Source organism: Lagopus muta, chromosome 7 (genome assembly GCF_023343835.1).
Source record: "Lagopus muta isolate bLagMut1 chromosome 7, bLagMut1 primary, whole genome shotgun sequence".
Taxonomy (NCBI): Eukaryota; Metazoa; Chordata; class Aves; order Galliformes; family Phasianidae; genus Lagopus; species Lagopus muta.
In genome coordinates, this window is record NC_064439.1 from 5,163,366 (window position 1) to 5,177,255 (window position 13,890).

The 13,890-nt window shown below is 44.5% G+C and overlaps 1 protein-coding gene across 4 annotated transcripts in view; it reads right to left on the minus strand.

Moving 5' to 3' along the window:
• Positions 1–356: 356 nt before the first annotated feature.
• The window catches only part of XIRP1 (xin actin binding repeat containing 1), a 35,920-nt gene continuing 22,386 nt past the window's right edge, over positions 357–13,890 (minus strand). For 3 of the 4 annotated variants that reach the window (XM_048950593.1, XM_048950592.1, XM_048950594.1), the window contains one exon: positions 2,143–13,345. In XM_048950593.1, coding sequence (XP_048806550.1) covers positions 5,630–13,345 — 7,716 coding nt within the window. In that variant the 3' untranslated portion in view covers positions 2,143–5,629. Of the gene's footprint in view, positions 1,640–2,142; positions 13,346–13,474; positions 13,604–13,890 lie in introns of those variants that run through there. The other variant, XR_007378049.1, reaches the window with a different exon arrangement.

The window sequence follows — 13,890 nt, forward strand, 5'->3', positions numbered from 1 at the left end:
TTATTTCATATTTTTCATCTCCCCCTTGTTAACATCATACAGATTCTTGGTCTGCAGGTGTCTACAAGTAGACTCAAGGGATGGAAGAGCAAATTGCATTTGGGACAGCCTCTGCTCTTCCCTGTTACCTTGAGCCTATCCTGTTTGAATGACCACTGGGCCATTCTGAGGCAAAGTACTTGGACCTGTCTTAAAAGCAAATGTATCTGGGGTCCTACAACTCACCTCAGTTTCTTCCCACAGATTTTGCAGCAGAAGCATGACTGGTGTAAACAGACTTTGTCTGGGAAAACACGCTCCATAGAGTAGACAGGCTGGTGGCAAAAGGCACACACCTCCTTCGACATGGGCTGAAGAAGGAGAAACTGAAGTTAAATAACTAGAAATGGTGACCACTTGGAAATACATGTGCAAGCTGATTTGCAGAATCTACTGCTTGTGTTGGATTTTCTTGATGTTTTTTAGATATTTGTTGGGAGAGTTCAGGCTTCTGGCTGACCTAATTCACTAGTAATCTTGGCTAGGTCAGCATTAAAGTTCAGTTGGGACAAAAATACAAGATGTCCTTGGAACACTCATGAGAGAAGTGATTGATTTGATCTGGAGAAAATGGTTCACTGAACTGAGTCATTTAGAAGACTGAGTGAGCTAAGAAATACTGTTGAGAGGCTCTGACTTAAAATTCTGGATGGGCAGCTCCTGAAATCAACTGCTCACATGAATGACATAATCCAAACCCTAAAAAGATCACAGGTCTCAGTGTTAAACCTCCAGCTGCTCCGTAAGCCATGTGGTTTACTCCAGTATGTTGACTTGTGCACGTATTTTCTGCCATGACCTGATGATTGAAACACCACTTTATGTGAAGAGCCCAAGGAATCTCTCTGGAAAGCATTGACAGCATCAGCTATTTTATTAATGGAGGGAGAAAGGGAATTAAGAAGCATGGACATCAGCCTATCTGCAAAAATAGCTCCAGGCTTCCTGCATGGCCAGAGACTGCTGGCAACATTGTAATTATCTCTGTGCCTGCATTTTGCTGTGGTGCAAAGCAGAAATGCATCTGATTTTATTGTAACTCTAATTAGGTCAGTGCTCCAGGTACAGATATTACCTCATACAAGGCTCCCTCTGTCTTTTTCTTGGTTCTGTTTTGCCACAGTTTGATTTGATAGGGTTTTACTGGTGTTCTCTTATTCCTCATTCCTCTGACTTTTCATTCAGCATGTGCTCATCCTGAGTTTCTGCATTGTCAGCTCAGAGAATAGACAAGTTTAAGTTTGGCTGTTACGTGGTGCAGGCTGATGGCCAGATTTTAGATTTGAGAAGAGGAAGCATGTTAGATATTTCTGCATCAGAAATATATGGTGTGTCTCAAGATGAGTTGACAAGGGAACTGGAACCTTTAATTTGCAGCAGACACCTGGTGTTTGTGCAAATAATTTAATTACCTTTCTTTTTTTTGGCTGAACATATCAGTAATGTCAAGTCCTATTTGTTTTTCTATGACAACGCTTCTGAGAAGAGTTTAATGTTCTTTGGTTTTCTTCCCTGTGTCTAGACGGATGTATCCAAACAAAAGCCCCATCTTCCCTGCAGTCTTCAGTGATCTCAACACAGCTCTGCTTTTCAAAGTCCTCTGCAGAGAGGATAGCATAGTCCTGTAAGTATGTATGTATGTAATGGTTGTCTAAACTCTCAGTATACACAGTGGACGTTCAGGTAAGGGAAAGTAGGTGATATATCTACCCTAAACCAGGTTCATGTAGCTGGACAGGAATAGTCAGTTAGGCAAGATGACTTTTACCAATGTGACTACAGAACTGGGCTGATGCCAATGGGACAGCAGCTCTGGTGAAGCTGAAGCTGAGATACACTTTCGTGCAAAGATAAGAGCTAGATCCTCCAAGTGGAAAATGGTTGCAGAAACCACGTTATTGTGTTTCTCAAAGAAAAATTGAAGTTCTGCATCTTTGGCATAGATGTTGGCTAACTAGAGGAAATGAGCAGGCTGTTTGACAAAGAATGGTGAAAGGTGATGGGCAGCTGCACAAACACAGCATCATTTGTTATAATGGAGCAAAAATGCCACTCCTGGCCATAATAAATCTCTGTCACTGGATTGACTTTGTATTCACTTACTTTGATTTATTCTGTGGTATGGATCATGGTATCTCTTGGTACTCTTGCAGGCATTTTCTTTGGCAGTGATGAAGCTCTCAGACAAAACAAAGTTTTTATTTTGACAGAAAATAAATTACTGATGTGATTCTGCAGTATAAGAAAAACACTTTCCTTTAATTGTGACCGAGGAAGGAAACAGCTGTTTAGCAAACAAACAGTATCTCTCTACTCTTTTTTTTTTTTTGGAATGAATGTATGTGCTTCTGAGTTCCGAGTGTGGGGTAATCTTTTCTAGGGGATGCAGGCTCTATCTTTTATAGGGGTAGCACCAGGGTGTATGTTAAATGCTCACTCTGATGATGCATGACAAATAGATTTAGTCTTTCAGAGGTATTTTTACCATCTCTGGGAATAAGCATTTCTAACATTTTGGAAGACACAGAGGTGATTAGCAGCCATCAAATGGCACTGCGGGCAAGGAAATTATGTTAAGATTTCTTTGAAAACATTTATAGAGTGTTGTTGGAAGGTTCCTTCAGTGCACTGCTGATTACTGCTGTGCTAAAGGTTGCAGCTGGCATATGCCTTATCATCTGCTGTTTGCTTGTTTGCTTTCTAGGTGCATAAAAGTTTTTAAGGTAGGAAAGATTAGCCTGAAAATGCTGTATCATGCATTGTGTTATCAATGGATGGAGAAGACAGCCAGCTCAAAGCTTTCATATCTAAGATTAAGCATCTTAACAGGGACATGTGGCTGAAATAGACTTGGGACAGGTCATACTTGATGGAGGCACTTCAAATGTAGCATGTTTCATGGTTACTGCTTCAGGAGAACTGGATCTGCAGATGAATTTCTCCTGTGACCACTCAAGGAGTTATAATCAAGGCAAGATCATCTGTCCCCTGTCTGCTGGTACAAGTAGCTTTCCCAGCCAATTTGCTCTTGAAAATATCTACCCTACACTGTGTGAGAATGCAGTGATTCACTAGGATAAAGACCGGTGAACAATATCATGTCTTGTATCCAAAGATCCTAGAAAACTATGACAAATCATTTGAGATTCGTAAGTTTGTATGTACTCTTATATTATTGCAAGGTCTGAAGAATGGAGCTTGCAGCTTCAGCTCACACTTGAGTTTCAAATCTCTGCATTTGTTTTTTCTCCAACTCTTTCAGGAGTTCAAGAAGCCATGTATAATACTGAAATAATGCAGCATCTGTGTCCTCATGATATCTTGGCTAATGAAAATACCATGAAAGAAATACATCCCAAATGAGCTCAGCCTCTTAAATGGCTCACTGGACATTTAGAAACACTGAAAATCCTGAAGTACAAACAGTAGAATCACTATTTTTAAGCACTGGCAGTGCAGGATATTTGGGTTTATTTGAGTTCCTGTGGAATCACTTTCTTTGCCCAAGGAACCTGTTTGCAACTTAGTAGAAGCATTGTAAAGAGAGACGAAGCAAACCTGGTACTGGCATCCTGAGACAAGCTAAGGCTAGAAGCAAGCAAATATAAGATGGTTGTGTTGGAAAAAATTCAGGAGAACCTCTGAATTGTTGATTCTGCCATTTCTATTAGTGATCCCACTAAAACAATTGGGAAGGTCTAAGCAGTTATTTGGTCTGGTTTCCTGAAACCAGTTACATTCAGTTTATGATGATCTGCTCTTTTACCTCAGACTTTGTTGTACTCTTTGGTGGAACTGAAAACCACATTCTTAGTTTTCTTTCAGCATATGCTACTTTCCAGCTTTTGGGGTCCTAGAAGCACATCAGAGTGCTGTAGGTATATGCCTACATTCTTGGAGGAAAGCAGGAATTCTACAGATCACACCTATTTTTTGTTATTATTCTCAGGAATGTTTCTGTGGGCTAAGAATTTTCTGACAAAACTACCAGGAACATGTTAGGAATATGTCATCAGCCACTTCCATTCAAGGTCTGTTGCTCTCAGATCCAGACTCTATGAGAACGATGATAAATCTTTCTTATTTCCTTCAGTTACCAATGCTAAAGCATCAACAGAGAGGTATTATTTATTCATACAACATTTTCCATGATTTTCAGGGAGGTTGAAGGGGCCCTATATTACTTAGCTTTAATCTACCTACCTGGCCTACCACACCCTGAGCAAGATATGGTGTGAGATAATATCTGCTGTTTAAAAACATAGCTATGAGCTGAGTGATATGAAGAGGTACACTCTGAAACTGTTGTCAGTTGTCAGTGTGGGAAAGGACTTATTGGGTTGTACATCGTACCCAATGTCAACTCAACTATGCTCCTGGATGGGGTGGTGTGTTTTATATTGCACTCAACTCAGTTTTTAGATGTGAATATAGAAACTGCCTGCCACGGAGCTGATAGTCCGCCCACATTGTAAAGAAGACGTAGATTTGTGATTTAGGTTTAGTGATTTGGAATGGCCTTACTGTGTGATTCGACTGGCTCATTTAAGTGGTTAATTCCAGGGGACTTTGAAAGGAATCTAGCACTCAACAAAAGAAAGCCAACCAGACCAAAGTATTTTTAGAGGTAATGTTTACCTTCAGATGAATGCAGCAATAAAAGTTAAAAAAAAAAAAGCCACAAAAAAATCTAAAATCATGAGTTGTGAATGTACAAAACAAAGTCACAATACAAAGAAAATTGCTTTACAAGGTTGCAAAATGAACTTAAACAGTAAACAGGTATGAAAGCATGGAAAATCTAAAATAAGTTTTTTTTGTGTATATTGAATAATAAATAACAATTCTGAAAATAAAGGAAAGCAACAACCATTCTTTCTCACCTGGAGCATCTTTCTTTAAATCTTTCTTTGGAGAAACAGCACTGATAATAGCTGTGGGGTTTGATGTAACAATTTTCAATAGCATCAAGTAGTTCTAGGAAATGTACTCTGTTAAATTCCTCCCCCACCAATAACAGTGTCAGCCATTTGAACTTTTTAATTTATTGTCTAAGGAAAAACCCATCTAGCCCACCCATCAGTGTCAGCATCTGTACTTATACATATTTATGTGTTTACGATGCCCTCCCTGGCAACTCTGTACTGAAATTAAATACAAAAGATAATACCGAGTGTTTGTTTGCCCATGACCAGATCGATCTCTTCTTGAACTGATTCTATCTATCTTTCCTTGTCAGTTAGTTCAGAGAAGCCTAATGTAGCCCTTCCCATGCCCCACATTATACTGTTGGAGAAGAAACTGCCCAAGATGACCGTGGATGGATGTTTCCCTTCTGGCAGTGCTTCTGGCAGTGCCAGGGCTCTGGGTTGTGGTGCAGCACCAAGTCTGCTGAGTTGTTCAGGTGAGGGCAGTTGTCAGGGCAGACTGCGTTTGTCCTGTCTGTACAAGAACACCAAGACGAAGACCCTGAGAAGTCTTTAGGGTGTAGATGATTCCCTGTGTATAATGTAGATAAACGAGGAGAATTTTTTTATTGTAGACTGTCTTTTTCTTTTTTATATAGTTCTCTCTTGCTCTTCAAGACCTCCTATTTCTTTAGCCTGGAGTTACCAAAGGTGACAAAGACCACTCCTGTCTCCTGGAAAATGCCATTGTGGATGTTTTCACTTGGGCTCTTCAGGTAACTTGGAAACACGGGTGGTGCAGATACTTCATACTGGGGATGCGAGGCCACACCACACGTGGAGGATGTTTGTGTTTCAGATTGCTTGGTGACTGTGGTAGATGAAGTGATGATTTTATTTCCAAATTGGTCCATTTCCTCATACTGCTCTGTGACAGTCCGGGTAGCTCCATAGAGCTTGGATCCATCAGGCCCTGTCTTCAGCTCCAAGATGCTTTTCTGCCTCCGTGGGTTCTGTGGGCTGGGGGTGCTTGGGGAGCAATATCCTGGAAAGCCTCCTTTCACCCCACACTGGCAGCTACCTTTGGAGGCATCTGGAGGGCACCTCTCTTTCTCATCGACCTGATTGTTGGTGTTAGCAGGGGTGTGCTGTTTCACTGAGTTCTCCTCAGCATTTGTTTGGGTGGGCTCCGGTCTCTTCTCAAAGGGAGACGTGTCATGCCCAGATGACCCAGCTGATGGATGGTTAATGGAGTTAGAACTCTCCTGAGCAAAAGCATCCTTCTTTCCTGGAGTGTCCGGACGATCTGGGGAAGGGATGTCTCGTGGGGAATGTGCTGTCCTGGGTGACTCTGCTGGTTTCCTGGCAGCAGACTCGATGGTGATGTAGGAAGGTGAAGAGGGAGAACTGACACGAGGATGAACTTGACGGGGGACCTCCAGCTCTGACTTGGTTACCTCAGTCTTTTCTGCCGCCTTTGCACCTTCCACTGATGCTGCCTCCCCTGTTTCCACCGTTGTTTCCTCCTGTCTGGCTTTGCTTGACACAATACTGATTTTGCGGATATTGCTGCTGCTTGTAGAGCTCTGGGTGCTCCCCAGAGATTCTTTGAACAGACCAGAGAGCCCAGCGATGTCTGACTCAGACTTGAGACTGGAGACAGAATAAAGAGCTTTCTTGATAGCCTCCTCAATGTCTAAGAGTCGGGCGAGTGTCTGCTCCTTCAGGTGGATAATCTCAGCACTCGCTCTCTCCAGGTCCCCGAAAACCATCTCTACTGAGGAGACACTGTCAGTGTCATCCTTGGTCTGTGTCACAGCCCCATCCTGTTGTTTGGCCTGGAGGGCCTTCTGACGAACCATCCAATCAGGGACCTTCTCAAAAAGGCTCCTCAGCGATTTCACATCCACTTTGCTTGTTTCCTCTTCAAACTCCTTCACCCTAGTCAAGATCTCTTGCAGCTCCTCTTGTCTTCTGAGATTTTCAAAGATCTCCATAGCCTCTTTGACGTTGCCTTTCATTATCTCCTCTTTGTGCACTGACAGCCTCTTCCGACGTTCATCTTCTGTTTCACTCTTGGCTTTTTCTCTCATAATAACTGCTGGCTTCTCCTGAGCAGGTGCCTCTGCCTCCACATCAGGACGTTTTGGTTGCTCACTATTTCCCTGTTGTTCTTCCTTGGAAGCGTTCTTTGGCTGCTGATGGAAGGACACTGAATGACTCGTTTGTTTCCTTTCATTCACTTGCTGCATGACTCTCTGACTTTCCCATGATGAATAGGCATTATACACACCTTCCCTTTCCACCTTGGTTGAGGCATTTTTTGCAATGTCATCTCCTCTCTTTGGAGGAGTGTCATGGCCCACAGAGGAGGTGCTTGGCTCAGTCTGTCCTGGCATTGTAGGTGTCTGTGCTCTACCAGGAGAGGCTGCATATGACATTGAAGAGAATCTCTCCTCTTGTTGACACATCTCAGAATGCCTCTGAACTACCTCACGGGAGCAGCTTATTGGAGCTGCTGCTTTCCCATTCAACATCCCTTGCTTGGCTTCAAATCCAACCTCTCCATTTTTCACTGGCTTTGAAGGCTTAGCTCTGTCCAGTTCAAACTTGCCTTGTCCTCCTTTGCTTGCCTTGTACCTTTCCTCTGCCAGCTGAAGAGGGGTTTTGATAGGATATTTAGGCAGCTTTCTCTCAGAGCCCTGAATTGTCATAGATTTGTCCTGAACTGTAATAGATTTGTCCACAGATGACTCCAAAGTGCTATATTTTTCTTGACTCTCCCTGTGGTCTGATTGTTCACATACTTCTGTGCAACTTAACTTCAGCTCTGCAGGGGGAGGCTTTGGCTTGCTGATTTCCCTCAAGCCTGGAGTTTTTGCAGGCACGGGTGGAGGGATAGATTTGGTTAATCTGCTTGTGCTCTTATTTGTAGAAGCAGAATATGCCTCATGTAAGAGGTGCTCGGGTTTTGGTGGGGGGACAGGCTTTTTTCTTGGTGGGGCAGTGATTTCTGGTTTTGGAGGAATCTTGGGCTTTTCTGTAGAATTCTGGTCACTGGGTTTGCAGGACAGAGAAGGAAGGGAAGGAAGAGGGGTCTGGAGTGGTGAGAAACATCCTGGAGCTTCATCTTTGCTGGTTAATAATGTAAGGGCACCTTCTCTTGTTGCTTTGGTTGAGGGTGGACAATGTTCTGCTTTCATCACAGCAACTGGGGGAGGAGGAGGAAAGTCATTATCAGCTTGTGACCCTGAAGCCACTACAGCTGTCTGGTTATTATTGACTTGAGTCTCACTTTTCTTTTTACACACAGAATAGGACTGCCCTGCATTTCTGTATATCATAGCAGCTTTAAAATCCCCTTTGGAGACATTAACGTTAGACTTTTCCAGTGACTGAAGTGTGGCTTTTAAATTACCACGGACAACATCCTCCTTTTCTACCAGGCGCTGTTCTGTGGCGGCACTTTGCAGTGCTCTGATAGCTGTCTGTACATCCCCTCTGATAATAACATCTCTTTCTTCTTGCACTGATCGCTCTTTGTAATCAGACTCAACGAAAGGGTTTATATAGGTTTTCACAGGTGTGGCAGTATAAAGGCCATCCTTAATGCTAACATCTCTACTAGGCACAACTTGGTTTTTCTGGCTCAATAGTTGTCCTCCCTGTACTTCCTCTGAAGCACTGACCTTTTTATGTGATGCTATACTCTTCTGAGACACACTTGTGTGGGTCTGGGATGCCTCCTGGACTCTAGTGGTGGTGGTCCTGACAGCTGTGCTGGCATTCTCCCGCATGGTAGATGCAGACTCTTGTTGATGTACAGTTGACTGAAGGGTCTTTGTCTCCTGCTTACTAGCTACCTGCTGTCTGCAGGCCGTGTGGACTTCCTCCCTGTTCCTTTGTAGCTTGCTTTGAACATGATGTTGAATGTTTCTCGCTTCTGCTGTTGCTAGCCTCAGGCTTTGCATTGCAGCCTGAAGATCATTCCCAAGGGCCTTCTCTTCTGACTGCTTCTGGCTGGCTTGCTCAGTCACCAAACTCTGCTGTTCTCCAACCACTTCACTCCTCTCAGCTGTCACTTTGCTCTGGGTAATGCCTTGCATCGTAGCTTTGTGCTCCTTCAGACGTGCAGAGGTGGATTCTTCTTTCTCTGTATTCTTGCTGACATCTGCAACCCTTTGAATTGACTTTGTAGTTACTTTAAGCCCCCCTGACATGATTTCTTCCTTTTCCATCCCTGTGGGCAGGTTCTGAGGCTTCCCAAGGCATTGCACAGTGGTGCCTGTCACACCCACAGCACGCACAACCTCTCTCTCTAACGCACCCTCCTTGCCCGTGCTTTCACATGCAAATACCTTTTTTGCTCCCTCCGGAGCCCCTGGCTTTGCTTCTGCCATTACTTTCTCTACTTGTTCTTTGTTTTCTAAGACATGTGTATTAGTCCCCTGCAAAACCCGCAGGGCACTTTCAGCTGTCCCTTGCTCTGCCTGGGCAGAGATGAGGGACTGTATTTCTGACTCCTGCTGAAGGTTCTTCAGATAGTCCAGATCTCCCTTCTCAATGCAGCTCGCAAAAAGCTGGACGTTCCCTTTCTCATTGTCCTCACGCTTAACAGTTACTGTAGCCTTCTGCTCCTGAGAAGAAGCCATCAGGTTCCCTATCGTTGACTTCACATCCCCCTTGACAACTTTTTGCTGGACAGAATGGAACAGGAGGGAGTAGAGGGTCATCTTCACTGATTCTGACTTTGTCTCTTGTATGACCATCCCCTTTTTGATGGAAGCATCTTGACTAAGGAGGCCCTGGAGAGCCTTAGCTACATTTCCACTCAAGTCCTCTTTGCCTTTAATAGCTTCACTCTGGTCCAGAAGCTGCAAAGAGCTTACTTTGATCTTGCCCTCTCTGTCCTCCTCCACCAGCACACTCTGTGGTTCCACATTGGTTCTGTGCAGGAGTTGCAGCATGATCCCTTGTAAATGGCCTCTCACAATCTCTTCTTTCAGGATTTCTGGAGCACCTGGGCTACTGAGCTGGTACTTCACCATCTTCACGCTCTCCATATCATTGGCTTCAATGAGGATCCCATCGTGCTGAATAGCCTGGCAAGTACAGAGTGTCTCTAATGTTTCCCTCATAGTTCTTTCTTTCAGTTCTGCTTCCCTGCTGCATTCAGAAGCACCGAATTTATCCAAGGGCGTACTCTCAAAGAGCCATGTTGTGCTTTTCACATCTGCACGAGGGATTGGTTCTTGTGTCCCAGTACTGACTGTCACCTCGGGGTCCTTAAGAGTGTCCATGGGCTGGGTTTCAAACAACCAGGTGCAGCGTTTGACATCTCCTTTCTGGCTGTCCTCTCTCTGCACTGTGCTGATAGATGAGCTTCTGTCTGCATCCCCATAAAGGGAGTCCACAGGCTGGTTTTCAAAAAGCCAGGTAGATGTCCTCACATCACCCCGCTGAACATCACTGACACTGACCATCCTTACATATTTCTTCTGGCCCACTTGCTGGGACTCAAAGAGCTGCTTGTTGGACTGAACATCTCCCTTCTGCACATCATCTACTGTTCTGGGCACAGAAATCTTTCCTCCAGGGAAAGAGTCAAGAGGCTCTGTTTCAAACCTCCACCGGGCAGCCTGGACATCTCCTTTCTTGATGTCCTCTTGGGTGACAGCCCTAATCACAAACACTTCTTCATCCTTTTTGATCTGATCCAGAGGCTTAGTTTCAAACAACCACCGTGCACCTTTCACGTCGCCTTTCATGATTTCTTCTTTCTGCACTGAAGTGACCTCATGATATCCCCCCTCTTTGTCCTGGATAGCATATAAGGGTTTGCTTTCAAAGAGCATTGTGCAGGACTTGACGTTTGCTTTGCTCATGGTATCTTTCTGGATCTTATGGAGCTCTGTCTCATCTACTTTCTCATGGATTTGGTCAAGGGAGTAGGTCTCAAATATGAACCTTTTGCCTCCAACATCTCCACCCTTGATATCCTTCTCTGGAGGGATTTCCTGGATACCTTCAGAGCTGTCCTTCAGGGTGTCCATGGGGTAATTCTCAAAGAGCCAAGTGAATTTGTGCACTGATCCAGCTTCGATCGTTCCATCATCCTTGATGACCGCAGTTGGTTTTGTTGTTGTATCTAAAGGCTTCGCCTCGAAAAATTCCTTCACTCTGGACACTTCTCCAGACTGTATCTCCACACGGCTAGAGTACCGCAGGGTTTTCTTTTGGTCAGCTTCACTGACAACACTGCTGCCCAAAGGTTCAGTCTCAAATAGATGGCGGACAGTTTTGACATCAACTCCCTGTAATTCATCCTGACTGTATGCTTTACTGACTCTCAAATACTGCTCCTCTTGACCTTTCAGGGAGTCCAGGGGTTGAGTCTCAAACATCCACGTGTATGATTTCACGTCAGCTTGAGGCACACTGACATCCTCTTCTTGCTTCTTTTCAGCCTTCTCATACAGGGTGTGCATGGGCTGGGTCTCAAAAAGCCATCTACAGGTCTTCACATCCCCCCGCTGGGAGATTTCCCTCTTCACTGAGGGGTGTTCCTCACCTTGAGTGGCTTGGTGATGAATGACATCCATAGGTTGAGTTTCAAAGAGCCACTTGGCTGTTCTGACATCACCAGCCACCACCTCCTGTTTTGTGATCCCCCGTATTATATCCACTTTCTTGGTGCTTTCATCAAACTGGTCCAGTGGCCTGGTTTCGAACATCCATTTGTACCTCTTGACGTCACCACTAATGACTTGCTCTCTGCTTACAGATGTGACTTCATGAAAATTGCCAAAGCTATCCTTGATGGCATAGAGGGGTGTAGTTTCAAATAGGATTTGATTAGCTTTGACATTACCAGGTGGAATCTTCTCCTCTTCCTTGGTGACAGGCTCAGCATCAACCTCCTTGATGCTATCTAGGGGGAGAGTCTCAAATAGAGTCTTGAAAGATTTCACATCCCCTTTAACCACTTCTTCTGTGCTGGCAGCTGAAACTTCTTCCTCAAATGCCTTGGAGATACTGCCAAGGGGACAGGTCTCAAACACATGTTTTCTTTGTTTCACATCTCCTTTCTCCTCTGCTGAAAGCTCTACTTTTTTCAAATGACCCACTTCAAAATTGTCTTTCAGGGTTTCCATCGGTTGAGTTTCGAATAGCCAGAGTGTAGATTTCACATCACCTCCAATGACTTGTTCTTTGGCTGCAACGCTCTCTGAAGCTTCTCCTTTCAAAGAATCAAGGGCCTGGGTCTCAAAGAGTAATCGCTGTTTACTGACATCTGCCCCTGTAACAAAATCTGTTGAAGCTTTGAAATCCTGTTCTTCAACAGTAATTTCTCTGATGGCATCCAGAGGCTGAGTTTCAAATATCCACCTTGCTCCACTGACATCTGGCCTTCCTATTTCTTCCAATGAGATCCCACGGATTATTTGTACTTTAGAAGTGTCCTTGTTGATGGTATCCAGTGGCTGAGTCTCAAACAGCCAGCGAGCTGTTCTGACTGCATTGCTCTGAATTTCTTCTCGGCAAACAGACTTGATTTCATGGATGTTTCCAGTTTTGTCCCTAATTGCACAGAGGGGCTCTGTTTGGAAGAGTCTGATAGTCTTCTTGACATCACCTTTTAGCTCCTGGATTTCTGACTTGAGCTGCAGGATGCTCCTCTCCTCCACGGAGCAGCAGCGTCCTATAGCATCCAAGGACTGGGCTTCGAAGAGTTCTTTGGCACCTTTCACATCACCTCCCTGGACCGGCTCCTTGAGAACTGCCTCTTGCACTTCAGTTTCATCTGAGTACAGTTTGTTTAACGAGTCCAAAGGCTGGGTTTCAAAGAGCCACCGGGCAGTATGCACATCCCCTCTGGCAAGGTCTGTCTCTGATAACTTTGCTGTTGTTGACAGATAGTCCCCATTGACGGACTGGTTTTCAAACCTCAGAGAAGTACTTTTCACATCCCCACCAGGAATTATCTCATCTTCCATCATCTTCTTTGTGGCTTGATGGTCCCCAATAGAGTCAAGTGCCCAGTTCTCAAAGATCCAGCGCATGGACTGAACCTCACCGGGAAGAACTTTATCCAGGTTCACAGATCCCTGTGCATTGGGATCTTCAGTATTAAGCATTTCTGCCAGGTCCTCAGTCACAGCTTCTTCCAAGTTCTTCCTGAGCTCAGGATGCATGTGTCTGTAGAGCCTCTTTAGCTCATTTACTTGTCGCTGCTGGTAGAACTTGGAGAAAGCTTGCTTAGGAGGAGGCACAGGGAGTGGGTTGGGATCCTGGCTCCCTGGAGCGATGACTTGGACTGAGCCAGGGATGGGAGGGGGAGGTAAGTCGTCTTCCATTTTCTTGACAGCGACTTTAGATGATTTCTGAGGTTCTGCCATCTTTAGGGAAACAGTTTTGAAGGTCAGAATCATCTCTTAACATCCCAGCCCATTGGCTGTTAGTAGTGTGAATGCCAAAAGAAAAGACAGCCCAACAAGGGAACTCCATGCACATACTGAGCTCCATACCTTTAGTTCAGTAGCACATAGCACTCCAAAGCATCATATCACTGCACACACTCCGGACTTGGTGTTAGCTCTGGTTCCACAGCAACATGTTCTAAATCAAGGCCCCTTATCCAGGCATGTGGGATGGTTAGTCTATAGTCTCAGGTGTCAATCCAGCTACAGCATAAGAGAGGCCTGATTTGGACTGTCAGCAAGAGAGACAGACCATGAGAATGACATAAAGAAGGCTTATCATCAAGTAGCAAGATAAGAGTTAATTTCTGCCTCCTAATTCCAAATGTGGGGCAGTGAGGGAACTTGAAAAGAGTCTGCAAACAAAGGTCATACTCCAGGAAAATGCCAATGAAGTATTTATGAGGAGATCTTGAGAGTAAAAACGGTGAGAGAGAACCAAATAAAAGTGTGAAAGTGAGCTG